This window comes from Hirundo rustica, chromosome 5, assembly GCF_015227805.2.
Source record: "Hirundo rustica isolate bHirRus1 chromosome 5, bHirRus1.pri.v3, whole genome shotgun sequence".
Lineage (NCBI taxonomy): Eukaryota > Metazoa > Chordata > Aves > Passeriformes > Hirundinidae > Hirundo > Hirundo rustica.
The window spans coordinates 12,455,253-12,474,871 of record NC_053454.1 but is presented as its reverse complement, the minus strand read 5'-3'; the positions used below and the strand labels follow the sequence as shown (position 1 = coordinate 12,474,871).

General features: G+C 39.1%; 1 protein-coding gene across 2 annotated transcripts in view; it reads right to left on the bottom strand.

Moving 5' to 3' along the window:
• Positions 1-19,029, bottom strand: part of STX18 (syntaxin 18) — a 61,880-nt gene extending 42,851 nt beyond the window's left edge. The window contains exon 1 of one of the 2 annotated variants that reach the window (XM_040063812.2): positions 18,827-19,029. In XM_040063812.2, coding sequence (XP_039919746.1) covers positions 18,827-18,991 — 165 coding nt within the window. In that variant the 5' untranslated portion in view covers positions 18,992-19,029. Of the gene's footprint in view, positions 1-6,938; positions 6,963-18,826 lie in introns of those variants that run through there. The other variant, XM_040063813.2, reaches the window with a different exon arrangement.
• Between the last annotated feature and the right edge of the window lie 590 nt (positions 19,030-19,619).

Here is a 19,619-nt window from a genome sequence, read left to right as displayed (position 1 = left end):
CACAGAACCAGAAAGAAAAGCACACGTCAAAAACATAAGGAACAAATGAAGGCAAAAGAAAGTTGTTTCTTTTCAAAAAGTGAAACAGGAGAAAATAGGGTGACTCCTGAAGAACCTCAATGTTTTTTCAAAATTAATACCAGGGATTATAATAAAGTTAATAATCCCTTTAGATTTAAAACTGATCTTACAAGGAAAATTCAATGTATTTCCTTGAACAGAGGCAGCTAAAAGATGTGTGCTCTCTGCTGGGTTTGGAGCGCCTGCTCCGAGGCAGGGGACACGTACAATTGCAGGAGCTGACTCAAGTGATCTAGTTTGAAAAGAGCCAACACACAAATGTCCACTGAAGCACAAAGGACAAACGCTTTCACTTTTAAAATTTCTCTTTCCATTAAACTAAAAACACAGTTGTGTTTTTTTAATACTGTTTTTTCTTACACTACAAATATAGTGTATGCAATGGATACAGCAGAAAATCCATCAGGCAGTGTCAGAATGCAACTGAAAATTAACAGTAGTTTCTTGCAACAGTCACAAAACAAAGTCCTTTTTCTAATGAGCAAAGAGATGCAACTGAAGCAACCAACCTTCACTTGGGAAAAACACTTCATGTGGTCATGAAAAATCTTGAGACTATGAAATAGTCTTTTTTCCTGTAATAGACAACTTCTGTCTATTGCAGCCAACATAATTATTAAGTTACTGTCAGTAGCCTTAGAATCTGGGGTCAGTAGTGTCACTACCCCATAGAATTAAAATTATCCAGATCCAAACCCAGTGTTAAATCTGGATTTCTCATTTCAGGCAACCTGCAGGCTACAGGCACTGCCTTAGTAAAGTCTCAGGACATACTCATTTCAGCTGTTGGTCTTAAATGTTTTCATTTCTGAAGTTCTGTGCAATACTGAAGCTGTGTAAAATGAAAGGGAGCACAGGAAATAGATTCTGAATCCTGGTAATAGCAGATTTTTCCTATGAAGCTGTAACACAGAATCATTAAAAATTCAGAAACTTACATCTACCATCCCTACTTTCCATTGCAGTCTGGCAGTACATTCAATGGCAACATAAACTTTATGAATTTCTAGGTGTATTTTATTTCTTAGTGGTAAGGAGGAAGAAAAAAAAGTGCTAGGGGACTTACTAGAAGCAGATTATGATCATACCTGCTATGATAAATCCACTAATACAAATACAGTTGTGCAACAGAGGATGACATTTACTATTAGCAACATCTGAAAGGTCTTCTTGGCTCCTGATGTGGAGTTAAGGCAGGAAGAAATAAAGAACTTCCCAATGCTTTTGTAAATAGGATTCTGATGAAGGACTGAAATTTTAAACTGGATTTCCTAAGTTCTGAGTGCATGAGAGTCCTTCCTTTTGGAGGGGGACACAAACCAAAACAACAAACCAAACTGATGTTATATACTACTACATTTCCTGACACGACACTGTTACAAATTTTGCTTTAAAATTATGATTATGAATATAAGTTTATACATTTCCATATTACCTCTTCTCATTCATCCAGAAAACTACTATACAATAAAAACTCAAACCAAACAAACAAACCAACCAAACAACTCCCCCACCCACCCCCCCCCCCCCCAAAAAAAAAAAACAACATGCCAAAAGAGAAATATTAGAGAGCTTTTTCCCATGCTTACAAAATATGGAGACAAAATACATTCCATGCAATCTCTTGGGCTTTAGCTTTATGGTCAATGCAACTTCATTAGATCATTTTTTTTCCCCAAGTGTTACAAGGAAAGCCAATTAAACATCAAAAGACTCCTGCTTGTCATGTCAAATTTACTACTTACTGGAACAGTGTGCCTTATTCATCAAATACGTGTTGACTTGGAAGTCATCATGAACCACATTCTTAACTAATTACAGCAACTGCTACAAAATACTGATTATTATTAAGAATAAGTAAGTTAAACTAAGCGCACTAATTACCATAGTCTTCACTTGCCCAGAAATGCCTTTCTAGCTATCAAAAGCACACTGCACAGTTAAAAGTTAAAAATAAAGCATTGTTTCTCCACTGCTGCCCAAGAGATAGGAAATGCTCTCCTGCAACAACTTCAGTCCTGTGCACTGCACTGGGTTCTGCAAACTACACAGCTTTGTTGCAAAGAACGCCTGCCAGGAAAAGACTGCTCAGAGCTGTCCTAAAACATCATGTTGGAAATGTTATGTCAGACAGTGAACACAGCAGGAGATTCTTCTCAGCAAGATGTATATTATATATTATTATCTATTATGTGGTTTGTTCTGCTTGGGGGATAATATCAAAAGATGCCTGGGCTTCAACTTGGTGGTCAAAGTGATAACTTACATTAACTTCTACGACTTGTAGCTGTCTATGTATTCTCTAACATTGCCTGTGTGGCTGAATGGATAGTTTACTTGCTTTAACTAAAATAAATTAATAAAATAATTGAAAATCTATTTTCTGCACAGTTTCTAATCTCTGTCAACTACTGGTAATATTGCAGTTAGGTAGTGGGGGTCCATTTTTCTGAAAGAGCCAAAGCCATCAAACGCGGGTGTTTTAATCTGAATATTAAATATATGAATATAAGCACAGACATTAATTACATAATTTTGTTCACATTCTTCCATAATTTCATTATGGCAATATTAAAGATTAAAAAGAGGTGTTCAATACACTTTTTTTAAATTTAAAAATTATTTATACAGTAAACTCTTATGACTTGGTGCCATTTTAGTAACTTCACTGGAATAAAAAATGTTGCCATAAACACTAAGTCAACAAATAAAAACCTTCATGATCTAGCAACTAGGTAGCAAAATAAATCCTTAAAAACGATCAACCGACTCTAAAAATAAAATTAGATATAAATTCAAGTTTTAGACTGTGGTCAATTGAGGTCTAGACAAAACCCTATGTTTGTTCACTGCCTAGTCTCCAGTCTGCTCCAAGTTTGAAAAGGTAATTGAACTCAGTCTATAATTACTGGATTAGATACAGATGGGCTCTGTACATTTCAGGGGAGGAAAGAACTGTTTTGATTCATTTTATGATTGCCTGTAAGGTCAGACTTTTCAAAATGTACTTTCATCTGTTAAATAGTTTCTCAAAGTCCCAGGGGGACATCTTCAATAACTGATGTTTTAAGCAATTTGAGTCTATCAGATCAAGTCTTTGAATGTAATATGCTGTCCATTTTCTAGAATTATAAATGTGCATGTAGGTTAATTGCTACAACTCAGAGAGAGTTTCAAAACTACATTTTTTCAGAAAATTGCTAGTTTTATCCAACAACTGTTATGCATAAATATTTTCAGAATTATTTTGGTTTAGGATACAGCATATCTTTGGAAATGCAAATAAGTGACACAAATTAGAAATGTCCTTACTCATAATGCCTTCTCATTTGGGGAATGCTCTCTCAGGACCCAGCTGAACAATATTTGAATAGTTTCAACTGAATCAGTTCATTTCTTGCAAAACAAAACAAAACAAAAAGAGAAATAGATCTTAATAAAAAATCCTTAAGAACACTTGAGGAGATTTCTTTTTCCACAATCTCTTATTTGAGCCTTCATCCTCACCCTCAGTCAAGAAAAAATGTGGAATAAACAATGAGCAAGCATGAAACTTTCACTCAGCTAAGAATTTTTTGTACAGTATTTTCTTCAATTAAATCAACCATAACTCTGCAGCCAGTTTCAGTACAACCAAGATTTCATCTTGCATTATTCAAAGTCTTGCTTAGTTAACAGTTCAAATGCTCTGCAAAGGGAATCTAGCTCTGCTCTCAGTTAGGGCCTCTCAGAGCTACTGTAATAGCAATTTAAAGCAGAAAACACACCATGCAATCAGAAGGCCATATAATAGTTCAGTTCATAGCCTTAAAAGAAGTAGGAAACTTAATTCCAAACAACTTACTATTCAAGAGTTTCAGTTTCTTTGCACTGCAACAATCCTCTTCCTTATAAAATTCCAATAACTGCAACAATCCTCTTCCTTATAAAATTCCAATAAGAAAATATTTTTTGTTAAAACATACATTTGTGTTTAATCAACAACAATATCTCACTGGCAACAGTCTCAATCAAACAAGTTGTCTTTGTAGGATCTATATCTAGACATTAAAGAGTTGTTCTGCCAGGGCCTCAGTATTCAAGCACCAGCAGTAAGGATAATCGGAACTATATTAATATAATCTCTGTCTCCGAGTGGGCTAATGAAAAAGCATGTTATCTCATGTAATTTCCATTATTAATATTTTATTCATATTATATCAAAGTCATCCACAAAAGGGACAAGACCTGAAGGCAAGAACTAAGCATCACAAAGCCCCAGCAGAAAGACACATTCTGATAACCAAATTATTTGTACGCCTGCTCAGACAGAAGATCCTATCCATCATCACCAGGCTGCACAGAATTCCCACCACAACTTACAAGTCTCAGCAAAAGAAGAAACTCCTTCTGTTTCATTTTAAGAACTGATTGATGCAAATCAGTTTGTTCAAGACAGTTCAATCCATAAAATGCCTGCAAGCAGACTATTCGTTTCTGCAGTAGTAGCTCTTCCTTAAACGTAAGAGCACCAGTAGCAACTATGTATAAGCAAATAGAAGTTATCTTTGAAACGAGAATGCAATTTTCAAAAGATAAAATTCATTAACATTTGCATTATCTACTTCCCCCACATCTCTAATAGATGCTTTTAAATGTTTTTCTTTAAAACTGAAATAATACTCTTATATAGAATCTGCACTAGGTGCTTATGTTTAATTCAGTAAAAAAGTCTCAATCTTTACTTAAGAGCTATATGGAAAAGGCTTCATTTCCCTCATTGTAAGCAACAAAAAATTTCCTTCAAAAAATACACATGCCTTATTTTCCCTAAAAAACCACAACCATAGGTATTTCAAGTGTATTGTGGGAACCCACAAACTATTCCTGAAACTACTATAATTTTTTTAGACAATAAATTGTGAAGAAATGGTCAAGTAAGTGAAATAGGCAAGCCATAGCACCATACATTCTGTATGCTGTAACACGGCAGAAAATAAATACAATATAAGAAGTTATACTAGGTCACGTTTTAAACCAGCTAATCAGCTCTTTGCTATTTTTGCCTTTTTCTTCTCCTTCACATTTCCACTATCTGTAATAAGTAAATTCCTGTATTTGCTGTACAGTCCCTTATATCATATTCAAACCCATAAGAAACAGCATCTAAGCTCTTGTAAGTATTTCCCATCTATACTTTAATGGATTCCACAGTGAGCTAAAAACTTTGGGAACTGAAAGCAGCATCATCAGGAAAAATAAAGTGTATTCTTACCAGCTAGTCTGACTCATATTATGTTGTATCATTGTGTCTTTACACAATCTTAAAATAAATAAATAAATAAATAAATAAATAAAATTCTATTCATGTATATTAAACAGAGACAGTACACAGACTGTGGCGACGTGGCACTATTTAATCAACAATCACCTCATATTGATTCCTTCAGTTTTAAAAAACTATATATATACATATATATACACACACACACACACACACACACACACACACACACACACACATATACACACACTTAAACCATCTTTGACCATCACTCATCCCCTGAAATCTGTGGGGAAGAAATCTGACAATAAAAAAACCCAAACCATTAAAAAGTGGTTGCTTACTTCAGAGCAACAAACTTCTGTGGAAGATTAAGCACCCTGTGAAGTCAAATACAGCTATTTTATTTTAGAAATACTCTAGCATGATTTGTTTCCTATGAGTTTATTTATTATTAAAAATAAAGAGAGAACATTCATACATTTGCACAGTACAAGGTCAGACTGATCAGAGTCACAGGTCACTGGAGCAGTAGTCTGGGATATGGAAAACCAGTATCCAATTCCTTGCTTTGGTATGAAACAGTGTCCCACATGTAAAAAGGAATTCCAGAGCCATCTCCATGCATTAACTGCTGCATTACTTGTTGAGTACCATATGTGTTTTGAAATACACGCACTTGACTTTAGAGATTCCAAGTGATGCAGAATTTACCAAACCAAGGATCAGCTGAATCACACCTCAAATAATGCACACTACTTGCAACACTGTATCTTATTTTAATGCTGTTTATAGGATCCATGAGGAAATCAGAGACTTTTTTACTTGTGATCATGTGTCATAACAAAATAAAGTTAAAGGATTTCTCTAAATGTACTACAAGGTACATTTTTCAGACTTTAGATCATTTTTGTAGCTCTTCCTATTTTAAAAAATGCCAAAATCCAACAAAGCAACACCCCACCACTACCACACTTCTGGAAAAGGTTGGTATCAGAACTGGACACAACATTCTGTCATTTTAATAGTGCTATACACTTTCTCTTTAACTGATAATTCCCTCAATGTTTCATTAAATGTACATCTTATAACAATTTGAGTTCCACTGTTTTGGTACTGGCTTCTATGTGCAATATTTACTAGAAGCCAAAAATTATGCCCTACCATACACAAAACCAGAAACCAAAATAAATGCCACCCTTACACATGCAAAAGTAATATCATGCCTAAGAAATACATATATGTACATTTCCATATATGTAATAATTTTTCTATATAGTTGAATGAGGAATGCCTCAATTTAAGCCTACACAAAGGAACGTCTTCCCTTGAATATCATGGCAGAAACTGCAAGCTGGCATCACACTGTCCAGCTGAATAGACCCAAAGAAAATAACATATAACAAAGACAACTGAAGAAAGGAGGATTTTAAATTAATCAAAAATTTGTAGCTGTCACTTGAAAACTAGTATGCAACAAGGTTCTGAAAGAAGAATATCCCAAGAACACACACATCTGTTTAATATTACAAGCAAACTGTCAACATCCTAAGTGAAGATTTAATTTAATATTTTTTCTTTCTTGATGTTTTACCTTTAGTCAATTCCTTGTGAGAGTATCAGCTTTCTGTAAGAAACTGTTAGATATAAAGAAATGTTATTGTAGCATGTTTATAAAATCATAGTTCGAGAACTTTTTATTTTTGTAAGGCCTGACCACAACTTAATTATCTGCAGGACATTCCAAGCTCACAATTGCAAGCTCCAGTTCCCAAGCAATTTTAAACAATATCTACTGTACAGGACATACAGCACTGCAAATACCACAACATGGTAGTATTTTGAGATGTCACCATTAGAGCCTTTAGACATGGTTTTTATATTCAATAAATATGTTTTTCTACTAATCATTAAACGGTTTTCATCACCACTACATGTTTGTGTTTCACACCTGCTTGCTATCAGTGTTTATTTTAATTTAAGTGAACTGGTCATAAAAAAGGCAGATACCATGTATAACATGCTGTGTTACCCTGGTTTTTCTGAGTTTTTTATAGCCTTTTGAATTTTCATAAAATGGAGTCAGATCTTTAGTTACTGCACAATATTAAGAGCAGTTTTCTACTTTTTTCCCCACACATGTAACATAAACAAATACTTTGTTTTTCATTCTCTGTCCTTTGTTTGCATATTTCTAACCTGAAAACAATTGTAACTGACAGCTGGTTTGACCATTCAGCTGAGGGGTGAGAACTCCAAGAAGCCAATGTTCGGCCAGACCCAAAAATGTATATAAAGTAAGAAATAAACAAGGAGGCTCTCTCTCCGCCTGGTCTCAGCCTTCAGTCGGAACGGAGGAACCTCTGCCCTGTGAAACCTCTCTCTCCGTGTGACTGCTTTGCGTGTCTCAGTGATACACGCTGTATGTTACACACAGTGTCCTAACAGCTGTATGTTCTACAGCTCACACAATGTTTTCCTCCTTTTTTTTCCCAGGAAAGAACTAGAGTAAAAGCAGGAAAAAAAACTCATTAAATTGGAGATTGGGGAAAAGTGAGACCACTAGCTCAGCCAAAAACTCTCAAAGGAAGGCTAGAAATTTTTAAGAGAGAGAAACCTCAGAAGTCCTGGGAATTCAAAATTGTTTTTCAAAACATCCAAATCACCTGAAAACAGTCAAGAAAAAAAATCCATCATGCAATTACATCCAGATTTTACCTGTGAGTCTGAAACCCAGCAGATGACACAAGACTTTCATAACAACTCAGAGCTCCAAGAGTCTGTTTTCCTCCCCAAAACACCTTAGTTCCACCTTGTTACTGACAAACTCCTCTGTTTTCCTACCCTTTTAATCAACTCTCTGATGACTGGAGGCTGATGACTCTGGCTACTCTGCACTCACAGAGCCAGTGAGCAGTCCCCAGCACACCCATGGCGGGCTCCTGTACAACCTGATGCTCCCTTCACATCTCCTCTTTCACCTGACACGCCTCGGGTGTGTATTTTATTCCAGAAATCCCCGTAAATCCTGCAGCAAGATTATTTCTGATCCTCTAAATATAGTGAGATTTTACTTTCACCTTGACTGAACACTGGAGGCCTTATATTTTTTTATCATAAGAAAAATTTAAATATTCATAGAATGACCTTATTAAAATTATAGATATTTTATTTAGAATACTAGAATACTACTTCATATTAGAGGTTGAATAAACTTAGGAGTAAAACCAAGACCCCTTCTCTTATTTGCCACCATTAAACAACACAACACTTGAGCGCTAAAGGGTATCATCATTCCTCCACCAACATTCACTTGAAACCCACTTCTCTCTTCCTACCCAACTGAAAAAGAGAGGTGGGAAGCACCAGTCAGTTGCATCTACAGAAATTTCTCAACAGAAATTAAATATTCAATTTAGAATTAGTGACATTATACCCATATTCAAAACTGTTTAAAAGTCCACAAAAAAGGAAATATCCAATGTGAAATGACAAGCAATCCACTAATAGTGGAAGATCAAAGAGTGAAAGGAAGTTGGATTATATTTAATTGTATCTGTTTTTCATTTTGTTTGCTTTTCAAATGCTGGACAATACCTGCAGAAATGGAACAGATGCAAATTTGAGTGGATGCAGCACACGCAGTTTTCCACAGGTCTCACCAGCCTCCACCAAAAGAGAAAGCAGAGTCAGAATGAAAGGGTAAAAAGGGACAACAAACACCTGATCACAATAAAATGTTCTTTTTTGCCAGACAGAAAGTTTTGACACATCACCCTGAAGCCAGGAAACTCACATTTTCAAAAAAGTATCCATCATTTAACATTCTATGCAAGTATAGCATAGTGTAATATTTTCAACACTAAAGAACACTTTCCTCGAATTACTGGAAATGATTCATACCTCCAATTTTCACCCTTTAATTGCTCTCACTGCTGAAGCTATCATGCCAGGTTTTAATATTTGCCAGTTTGAAAAATATTTTCAAGTATGGAAGACTGAAGTTTCAAAGACAGAGCATATAATTACATAATCTTTCATGGAAAAATTGAATCCTTTTGTCTATGGTGAAACATACAAAAACTTAATTGACTCATTACCAAAAAATCACAAGCTATCAGCTCAGCATTACAGCAATAACTAAACCTGATGACCAAAATGAGTCTCAATTAGCAAAAAACACAAGTGTGAGTCCAAGAATCCCTCTCTACCTAAATGAAGAAACAGGATACACCATGAACACAGAAAGAACTGCAGGATGCTGGGAAGAGTCATAGCCAAGACCTTCTCTGGGCTGCTATCCACCAAACTTGTTCTATTTTCAAAAAAGCAGAGGAGAATATGGAGACACCTTAAAGTTACCAACTTTCAGGGAAATTAGCTTTATTTTGGCCTCAGTATTAATAGCTGGAAAAATAAACCCTACAGATACATCTTGTAACAAAACACACTGATATTCTTTTGAGTTTGCTTACTTTTGTGTTCATTCCTGTCCCAAACAAGAGATTATATTTCAAAATACATAAATATAGAGCCCAAAGCTCATAACAATGGCAGTGCACCAAAGTACTCAAAATAATGAGCTGTTCTTGCTTCAAAATCTTTATTAAAGAACTCAGACAAATAGCAAAAAGTATAAATTCATCAGTTAAATTCACTAACCTTGAAATATTAAGTTCCATCTTTTTTCTCCCTTCTTCCACTTCCCTTTCTCTCTTCCCTATTTAGATGAACTGTATCACAACCTCATATCATTTCCTGACATTCATTCCTTTTTTTACTCATATTTCTACCTCTAATGTTAGACTCTCTTCTACAGCCTCAATCATTCCATTTTCATCCAGCTGTGCCTGCACACTTTCTATTGTCTATCTTTTCCACCATGTCTCTACAGCTTTTCAGACACGTCAAGGCCCACCACCTTGCCCCTAGCCCATCTTTCCCCTTCAGAGGTTATGCTAATGTAAACTATGTTAAGAAAAGAAGGAGGCTACCTATGATAAACCTCAGCTTTCTTCCACTTCCATACGCTCTACTAACTTCCACAAACGTTATCCTTATTTGTGGCAGGATGAAAAAGCAAGAACTTGCAAAAGCTGTCAGCTTAATGGAACACCACAGTCAGGAAAGAGTTCATAGTTACCAGCTGCAGGATGTAACAATTTCTCCAAGCCAGGAAAGAACCTCCCACAAGCAGCCTGGAAGGAGGCGAGGTGAGGACGAAGACAACATCCTCAAAACGCGAACTGCAGCGTTAGATACTTTAAGACTCCTCAGCACCACATGAGGTCCAGTTAGTCAAAACAAAATTAACAGGCAACTAAGGAAAGTTGTCTCCCAAGCCAACTTTCAATCCTGCTGTTCTGTTAAATTCAGAAAATAATTCCCATGGAGTTGAGAATGTACTTTAAAACAAACAAAGAAAGCAGGGGGAAACAATGATGGACATTTGCACAGACATTTCCCAAAATGCAGGAGTTCATAACTTTCCCCCAAGGCCGACCAATACCCTCCTCGCTGTTTCTGAAGTGATTTTTGTTAAAACCAGAAGCATCACATGGGGAACATTAGTGATTTGGCATTTAGTCCTAATGTACTGAACAAGGTCAGCATTTCAATCTCCTCCAAGTTGGTGGTTTTTGGGGTTTTTTTTTTGTTTTGTTTTTTTTGTTTTTTTTTTTTTTTTTTCAGACTTTACTCTGCTATTTCTTTAACCAGCTTTTTAGATGTTCTCATCTACTAATTTAAATTATCATCTTTCCCTTCCATCTCTCAGACTAAACTTCTCTAACAAGGATGAAGGAAATGAGAAGTAAAACCAATAAATGCTCATAATAAAAAACTAACAGTAACTGTAATTTGCACAGGGGAAGAGATAAATCTAAGGTATTAAGACAGCAGTACACTGTAATGCCCTATTTGAAAAAGTACAATTTAAAATTATATTTTCTGCCTACAACACGGGGGAGGGAAACCCATGTGTATGTAAATGAGTAAAAAATGCAACATCATTGGTGAACTTTGGGGGAAAGAGTGACTGTTCTAACTGTTCATGGGAGAAGCCAAAATTAATCCTAATGACCTCAGCAATGGGCCCAATTTAATAGAATTTATCTCTCATTAAAAGTTAAGTGAACTGAAATATCACTGACTGTCCAAAATTTGGCACAGTCATTCATCTCTAATAAAGACTAATTTGGCTACACCACAAACAGTATATATTTCCCCTGCATTCAAATATTCTCTCATGAGAGTTATTCTTATGTAATCAGTAGAGTCAAAAAATTGTATTAAATAACCTTATTAAATCAGGTTATAATTTTTTAGTTGGAGTATAAAACCAAAACCATGAAAGCACACAACTTTAACCATTTTTGGCCATTTCCCTCATAGTGCTGGTAAGTATCAGCTATTCAATTACAACAGAAGCAGTTCACTACATGACCATGCAGTCTTGGGTGCTCTACCTGTGTTCACCCACAATGGTACCACTCTTGGATATGAAAGTTTTAAGGATTAAGTCCCTTTCACTTCTGTTTTAGACCTGGAGAATACATATCCCATCCCATAAAAGTTAATACAACAAACTGACTAGTTCATTATTTTGGATATTTCCCAGCCTTTTGAAAAGCTCATATATAACCTGACCGTTCTGGAGTCATCAACCTGAACTTGACTCAGAACCAGCATCATAATAACAACTGCATATGCCAATAAAACATTTAATATTTGGCATTTTTATTTTTCTATACCTTTTACTTTTAGAACAGGGATGGTGTTACTCCCTGCATCAGCACACAGGAGCCAATCACTGAAGTTATGATATGTCTGAAACCAGCAGGCAGTGGAAAAGCCTGTGGCCCTCCCAGCCTGCAAGTCAACATTTTTCTTATCATATTAGAATTGTATTAAGCATGAGGAATCCTCTTTTGGATTTGGTTTGAAATCCAGGTCTGTAGATTTAATCTGTTATCTTCTAATCTAACCTACATCAAATATTTTTCAAACTTTTTATTTGTTAACACCTAGACATTTTCCAGTGAGGGTCTTGTCTTTCTTGTCTTTCTCTATTAGCACTGCATAAATTACACGATTTCAGGGGCTGAATTTCGTTCTTGGCACCTCTTCAAACAATCCTGAACACTCTGAAAGGGATCAGAAAGTATATATGTTTAAAAACTCTCCCTTTTAGTTGTGCTATGTCAACAGTTACATCATGCTATTCAAGGTGGTCCTCTATAGTCAGTTTGGGGGACCAACTCCTGGTTTGGCCATTCCCTGTGCCTTTTTTAGGCTCTATTTAATGCAGTGACAGTGGCAATGAATAATCTGTAACACCACATACAAACACTCCTACCCTTCTTCTGTCCTAGGGGAATGCTCTAAATACCAATCCGTATTTATTTGCCTTTGTAATACAAAGATATGCAGGAATATCTCAAATCTGGCACCAAGGACAAAACACCAGCTCTCCATCTCTTCTAATAGCACTGCTATTTTAAATTATCCCTTAGGGTGCATTCCAAACAATGAAATAAGTTGGACTTTCACATATGCATGAAAAGCTGTTTTACATACAGTATGTAAAATTAAAAATAAAATAAAATTATGAAGTCACCACTGCCCTATGTGTATCCAAAGCAATGTACTACAAAAGTCAAGTGGCCTTGTAATTAAAAGGTTTGCTTAAAATCTATATTCAATGTCATTTCTTCTGGCTCTCACAAGAACCAGTTTTCGTTTTCGAGACAAGTTTTATGTGGGGATTTTTCCTCCTCATTAAACATTTGTACAGAGCAGCTGAACATATTTTTTGTGTGAATATTGGCCTATTGTACCAATTTTTTTTTTTTTTTTAAAGAATCAGTTAATCATCCTACAGAATCCATATGCAGAACTTATATGAATAACAGATGTTGCAGCCTCATGAATCTGGCATCCTTATGTGCTCAACAGCTTCAAACAGGGACATTTGATCATTCTGAAATTTTGCATTTAAAAGTTTAGAAGTATTGAACCTTTCAAACTTTCCATTCTCAAGGATATTTCTTTAGATATGCCTGATACTGTTTTTAAATAATTCACGCTCCAACTCTTCTATTTTTAGCTTTTTGCAAAACCTTAAAGAAGAGAATTTCCCAAAGCAAAATGGATTTTATTAACGACTGCAGTTAAATCCACCATTAAATTCTGCCTTATTATTAATTTATATTTATTTCTGTTTACAGGCTATATCAGCCTTGAATCCATTTCTCCAACACATATTGAACAGACAGCAAACATAAAATGTCCCTTCAATATCTTCAAATATCTTGTAAGTTTATTTGACAAATAATATTCCCAATTGCTCATACTTGCCATAAAAAGTAAAAGGGAAAGCCTAAGGAGTCAGATTTCCTAACACTGTCCTAAAACAGAAGCTCAAATGCCAAATACTTTGCAAAACCAACAATCTTTTAAAACATTAAAAAAAAAAAAAAAAACCAACAGATTTAAGGCATTGTAAAGCTGTGAACCTGTGTCACATAAACTGAGGCTCTGAACTACTTATGTTTGTCACTGAGCACCTACTGCAAGCCCATTTTTTTTACTTAAATACTTTCACTCCAATCTTTAAAATTCTTCAATCGTTTAGCTTAATCCCAACCTGACACCATACCAAGGAACAAATGTATTGGATTTGTGTGGCAAGGTTTTGGTAGTAGAGGGCCACAGCTTCTGTGAGAAGCTTCCAGAATCTTCCCCCACGTTCAGTGGAGCCAATGCCAGCTGGCTCCAGGACAGACATGCCACTGGCCAAGGATGGGCCCAGAAGGAACAGTAGCTGTGCCTCTGGGATAACAGAGTTAAGAAACGGGTGAAAAAGTGCTACTGCACATCAGTAACTACAACAGGAGAGAGGAATGAGAACATGTGAGAGGAACAGCCCTGCAGACACCAAGGTCAGTGCAGAAGGAGCAGCAGGAGGTGCTCCAGGGGCTGGAGCAGAGGTTCCTCTGCAGCTCCTGGTGCAAACCACAGCAAGGCAGCTGTGTCCCTGCAGCTCACAGAGACTCCATGGTGGAGCAGGTGGATGCCCACAGGCAGCTGTGACCCCTTGGGAAGTTCACACAGTCTCCTGGCAGGACCTGTGGAGAGAGAAGCCCACACTGCAGCAGTTTTGCTGGCAGGACCCCATGAATGATCCACACTGGAGCAGTTCACAGAGGACTGTCTCCTGTGGAAGGGTCGCCCCTCTGGATCAGGGGAACAGTGTGAGCAGTGCTCCCCTGCGGAGGAAGGAGAAGCAGAGACAACATGTGAGGAACCTCAGCCTCCACTCCTTGTCCCCCTGTGCCACTGGTGGGAAGGAAGTAGAGAACTGGGAGTGAAGCTCAGCCTGAGGAGATGGGGTTGTGGGGGAAAAATGTTTCAAAGATTTTGGTTTATTTCTCATTATCCTCCTCTGATTTGATTGGTAATAAATGTAACTCATTTTCCCCAATTCAAGTCAGTCTTGCCCATGACCCAGTTGCTGAGAGACCACTTCCTGTCCTTACTTCGACCCATGAGCTTCTCATTCTATTTACTCTCCCCTGCCCAGATGAGGACGGCAGTGATAGAGCAGCTTTGGTGGGTACCTGGCATCCAGTCAGGATCAAACTATATAAGCCTATATAAAAGTATGAAGAAATGCAAACTTTAATATCCCTGAATACTGCATTTTAAACAACCATGTCACTGTAAAGTCTAAGAGAAAGAAAATGTTTTGTTTTCATTCACTAAAAAGCACTAACACACACATAGCGAATTTTAAGTCTTTTATAAATTGCAAGTAATGGAAAGTCTGTAACTGTAGCTTTCCTGCAGCTATATGATCCTGTTGATCCCTAACAATAATTTCTCCCCTGGTCCTAGTCAATATGCAGCTGATGAAGAGATTGAGAGGTGCCAAAAATATTCAACATAAAAAAACGTAAGTCACATCACATAACAGACAACCCAATGGTTGTACAATGGCAGCTGACAGACCAAAAAACCCCAAACCACATAAACAATGATATCAATGCCAGAGCAAAGAAAATCCTTTCAACAGCTCAGAGCTCTAACAATCATCTTCAATTTATATGAATAGAACAGTTGTATCAGAGTTTAATATCAGCAACACCTGTCTCTGTGACTAACATTACCATGGTTATAGATGAGCTCATAACATCCTTGTGTTAAGAACTTAATCTCAAATGCAAAAACCTTCATCAGCTCCACAACTGCAGTAACACAGTATACCTAAGCATAAAATAACCAGCTTAAAAAAAATACAAATTAACACAGAATGCTGAAATATTTTCTTGTGATTAACATAAAACACCAAGAGCATACATCTCTAAACCAGCTTCCCCACACAGTATTGATTCAAGTCAAAATTCTTATATTCTACATTCTCTGTGCCTCCTTCAATTCCCAATCCTCCTTCAAAAAAATCATGTTAAGTTTGAAAACATAAAATAGGAATTTATAACTTTTTCTCTCAAGTGCAATGAACCTTTAACATAAATATAGAAGCTGTGTAGGTCTACTGGTTACCCTTTTGTCAGCTTCGTCTCCAAACACTAATCACCTTCAATCCTCCCTCTTAAACATCACTTAGAGACTGTATACAAAACCCAAAAAAGTCTCTACAGTCCTCAGATCCTACAGCAAAACTCACAGTCCTTCAGGGGCAGAAAGGAGAAAGAGAACATCCAATGTATGATAGTCATATCACTTAATACAATTCAGCAAAGTGTTCAAACACATTATGTGATACAAAACCCCTGTGGGATGGGCTCGAGAGATCTTAGATCCTACAACTGAGCGCGTGCCCAGTCCCACATTCCAGCCGTGTTGCAGCTGTGAGCAACTGGCTGCTACCCCTGGAGCTTGGAGCACAAGAGGCATCAACACAGCTCTACCTGCAAGATGTTATACAAACCCACACAGAATATAACCTTGAAAGGAGTAGTTCTCTGTGTAGACTCTATTATTTCACTATTTCCATATTTACATGTCAGATGGAGAATTTGTACTAAGGACTTTGAGTTTCTCTAGTTTGGAGAAAAGGAGGCTCATTGCTCTACATTTTCCTGAGGAGAGGACATGAAGAACAAAGTGCTAATCCTTTTCCCTCTGGTATCAAGGGACAGGATGACTGGGAATGGCTCAAAGGTGTGCCAGGAGAGGCTTAGACTGGACATTAAGAAGCATTTTATAATGAGTGGGTGGTCAAACACCAGAAGAGGCTTCCCAGAGAGGTGGCTGGTACCACAAGCCTGTCGGTGTTCAAGGGGTAGTTGGACAATGCCCTTAATAACTTGCTTTAACTTTTGCTCAGCCCTGATGGAGTCAGGCAGTTGGAGTAGATGATAGCTGTAGGTCATTTCCAACTGAAATATTCTATTCTGAAACCAAGTAAGGCATAAAGAAAGTGGTGACTAAGTGTAGCTTATGCTGGCTCTTCGCTATTATCCCATATGGATTCTGACAGGTGCTGCTCATTTAACTAGTGTTTTACAGACAACACTAGTTAAACATCTGATATCTTTCTCAGATTAAAAAAGAAACAAAAAACCATTCAGCAACAGGAATACACTAACTTTTGGAGAGCTTTTTAAAAATAAATACATTAAAAAATTACTGCATCTGTCAAAAGACCACACTTCCAAGCCAAGGTGCATTGTTTTGGCAGAAGCAGTTAAACTTTTAATCAAAAGTCTACAATAAAGTATTTCAAACAAGGTTTGACACATACATAATCAAACTGAACTCTATTTGGTTGAAATTAAGAGGTAAAATCATAATTTATTTTACTATAAACCTTATTCTTCTAACTGCTATTTCAATTTTTTATTCATACATTAAAAATGATGTTCTGTGGCCTGGTGGGCTGTTGGCTCACTGTCACAAAGGTACAGGAGTTACAGAGCAAGGCCAGTCCACCTCGCTCCTCACTGACCAGCTGTCAACACGCACCACATGTTCACACAGCAACACATTTCAGCTTTTGCTTCCTCTCCAAAGTTATTGTTTGTGTAAGTACCACTAATTAAAACCATTGTCCGGTTCAGCTCATCCCCACTGACATCAGCTGTTTATGTCACCTGATGCTCTTACAAATTAAAAAAGCCACTTTTTTCTCCATGCCTTTGTCCTTTCTGTTGTCTGGACAGTGCATTGAGGAAATTCAGAAAGGGTGAGGAGTTCAGAGAAAAATGTGGGATCATCAGGAAACAGCAGCTGTGAACAGGGGGAAGCCAAAGAACCAGGGCAGGAAAAAAGGGACATGGCTATAGCGTGCTATCACTGCACAGGACTACGGCAGGGCAAAGAGAAGACGGAGGTGAGGGTAGGCTTGACTATGAATAGAACTTTAGAAAAGAAAACTAAACTTGGGAAGAGACAAAAGCAAAGAAACCCTGGTAGTAAGAAGGTAAGGGGGAGCAAAGACTAGAAGGAAGGAAGAAGTTAGCATGAACCCACTCTGAAATACAGACACAGAAACTGAGAAGGAGGAATCAAAATGCAGACAGAGATAATAGTGGTGGCAATGGGGCAAAAGGATTGTTCAGAGGGAACAAACAAATCTGTGGGCGTAAGAGTATCTAGAATGGAATCTAACAGCCTCAGATTTCCCTGTGCTTCCTCTGCTACTATAAACCACTTGAGCATTCCTCATTTAGTCCCAAACTTGTATATCCATTCTGTAAGTCTGTCTCCTCAGAGTTCCTCTTAGTTTTTCAAAATACAGTCCAGTGCTTTATCAAAGACACGTTATTCAAACCCTGCCTTTGACTTAGTATGGAGGAAAACAATATGCAACAGAATTGTTTTTACAGAACGACTATGGACTAAGGACTGCTGTTAATGACGATCGGCTTTCACCTCTGTAAGTCCTGAACTTTTCAGCGCTTGCTTTTTCAAGTCCTAAAACGTTCCGATTACTTTTTTACACGTAATGTGCCTAAGGCTGGCACTGAACTGCCACACCGTGTGACAGGGGGAGCAACCAAGCCAAAGGCAGCACGTAAGGAGCAGCATTGCAAACGCTGAGGAACGCATGTGCTACGGCAGCGCTCTGTTACGTGGCAGCCGGCAGCAGGAAACACCCGTGCGCACGGGCCGGAGGGGCGGCGGATCCGCACGGACACAACCGCAGCCGTGGCAGGAGGGGCCGCGGCCCGCGGAGCCCCCGGGAGCGGCAGCGCCGCGGGGAACGAGGGCGACAGGCGGGCTCGGAGCCGGCCCCGGCCGCCACGGCAGCGCCGAGCCCCGGCTCTCACGCCGCGCTCCCAGCCCACACCCGTGTGGGAAAGCGCTGCCCCGGGGCTCTTTGCGGGCGACTCCGGAGCCCGCTCGCTCTCCCCGGGGACGCTCGGAGGCGGCGGTGAGGGGAGGGCTGCCCGCCCGGGCGGAGCCGCTGCCGGCGGCCCCGGCCGCCCCTCGCCCTCCCCCCGGAGCCGCACTCACCACCTCCCGCGCCCTGCTGGTGAAGTCGCTTTTAGAGCGGGCGGTGCCCCGCTTGAGCAGCTCGTCCCTGGCGCCGTCCCCCGTCACAGCCACCCCCAGCGCCTTGTTGCGGGTCTTCACGGTCTTCACGCTGGCCTTGAAGAGCAGGGTGATGTCCACCGCCATGGCGGCCGCCGGTGCCGCCGCGCGCCCTTCCCCGCGCAACGCGGGCCCGCGCGGCGCGTTCCGGCTGCGCGGAGGGGCGGGGAGGCCGCGGGATGACAGCGCCCTGCCCGGGACGGGACGGGAGTCGTGTCCCGGCACAGCCCGCACGTGTGGGGGAGCCGTGTCCCGGCACAGCCCGCACGTGTGGGGGAGCCGTGTCCCGGTACAGCCTCCACCTGCGGCCAGCGCTGTGTAAACGCTGTACGGAAAATAGAACATGTATGGTGTAATGACCCCCCAGATAGAGCGTCCTACCAAGCGGTGCTGGTGCATAGCAGGTTAATTAGCGTTGATTAATACATATTAACCAGATCTGCACTGCGATCTGGGGTAGGAGCTGGCGTGAGACTCCCCTACAAATGCCCTCCCGTGTGATCAGGCACTGATCTCCGTAGTGACGGGGACAGGAGGCGAGGGAATGGCCTGAAGTTGTGTCAGGCAGGTTTAGGTGGTGTACTAGAAAAGGTTCTTCACCCAGAGAGTGTTTGGGCACTGGCACAGGATCCCAGGGAAGCAGTCACGGCACCAAGCCTGACAGAGCTCAAGAAGAGTTTGGACACTGCTCTCTGGTGTGTCTCTTGGGAGTGTC